Source organism: Phalaenopsis equestris, unplaced genomic scaffold (assembly GCF_001263595.1).
Source record: "Phalaenopsis equestris unplaced genomic scaffold, ASM126359v1 Scaffold192442, whole genome shotgun sequence".
In the NCBI taxonomy this organism is placed as follows: domain Eukaryota; kingdom Viridiplantae; phylum Streptophyta; class Magnoliopsida; order Asparagales; family Orchidaceae; genus Phalaenopsis; species Phalaenopsis equestris.
In genome coordinates, this window is record NW_018212391.1 from 1 (window position 1) to 962 (window position 962).

The window sequence follows — 962 nt, forward strand, 5'->3', positions numbered from 1 at the left end:
CTGCTATCCTCCTTGCCTCGGCTCTCATCTTCCTCCTATTCTCCTTCTTCTCCTCCGGCGACGAATATCCCACCCGCCGCCGCCTCCTCTCTTCTCCGTCAATCCCTCCTCCGCTGTCTTGCTCTGCCATCCTTCGCATTCCTCCGGATGAGCGCTGCGCTTTCTCGCGATCCCACTGCTCCCCTTCCGGTGGCCTCGTCAATTACTCCTCCCTCCACTTTTGCCTTCTCCATTCCTCTCGGTTCCTCTCCTTCCCCTCCATCTCTCTCCTCCTCTTGCTTCTCTTCTACCTCCTCGCCCGAGCCGCATCGGATCGCTTCTCTCCGGCTGTTTCCCTCCTCTACTCTCGTCTCGGCCTCTCTCCCTCAATGGCCGCTGTCACTCTTCTCGCCCTCGGCAATGGCGCCCCTGACCTCTTCGCCTCGATTGCCGCCCTCCACACAGGCCAGGCGCGGACCGGCCTTGGGGCTGTAGTATCGGCCGGTGCCTTTGTCTCAGCGTTCGTCGTCGGTGCCGTAGCTGCTCTCTCCCCCACTTCTCCCTTACCCCTTGAGCCAGCGCCGTTCATCCGCGACGTCTTTTTCTACATTCTTGCCGCCTCCGGTATGTTCTACATCTATCTCAGCGCTGAGATCTTCCTATGGCAGGCCGTGGGATTGATTGTGTTCTACGTTTTCTTTGTTGGCCTTGTCTTCTGGATGGATTCCAACTTCAAAAGAAGGGAAGTGATGGTGGACGAGATGATTAAGTTGCCAGAGTGGGAATTGGCGAAAGCCGCTGAAAATGCTGAGGCATGCAAACCTAATGGGCCTGGCTGGGGATTATATCAACTATTTGGGTTGGTAAGTGTAGCGTAATACTTTATTTTTCAGCCTATTGTCATTGCGCTCATTTTCTAAGTAGACTAGGAATGAATTTAGTTTGGATGATTTACATACATACCACTCAATTCCCATGTATTT

At 54.1% G+C, this 962-nt stretch overlaps 1 protein-coding gene across 1 annotated transcript; it reads left to right on the forward strand.

Annotated features, from left to right (window-relative positions):
- Window positions 1-5: 5 nt before the first annotated feature.
- On the forward strand, window positions 6-870 carry LOC110034707 (cation/calcium exchanger 5-like; the record flags this gene model as incomplete). Its single annotated transcript, XM_020738950.1, has 1 exon — window positions 6-870. A coding segment is annotated over one exon (852 nt), but the record flags the coding sequence as incomplete, so codon positions are not given.
- Between the last annotated feature and the right edge of the window lie 92 nt (window positions 871-962).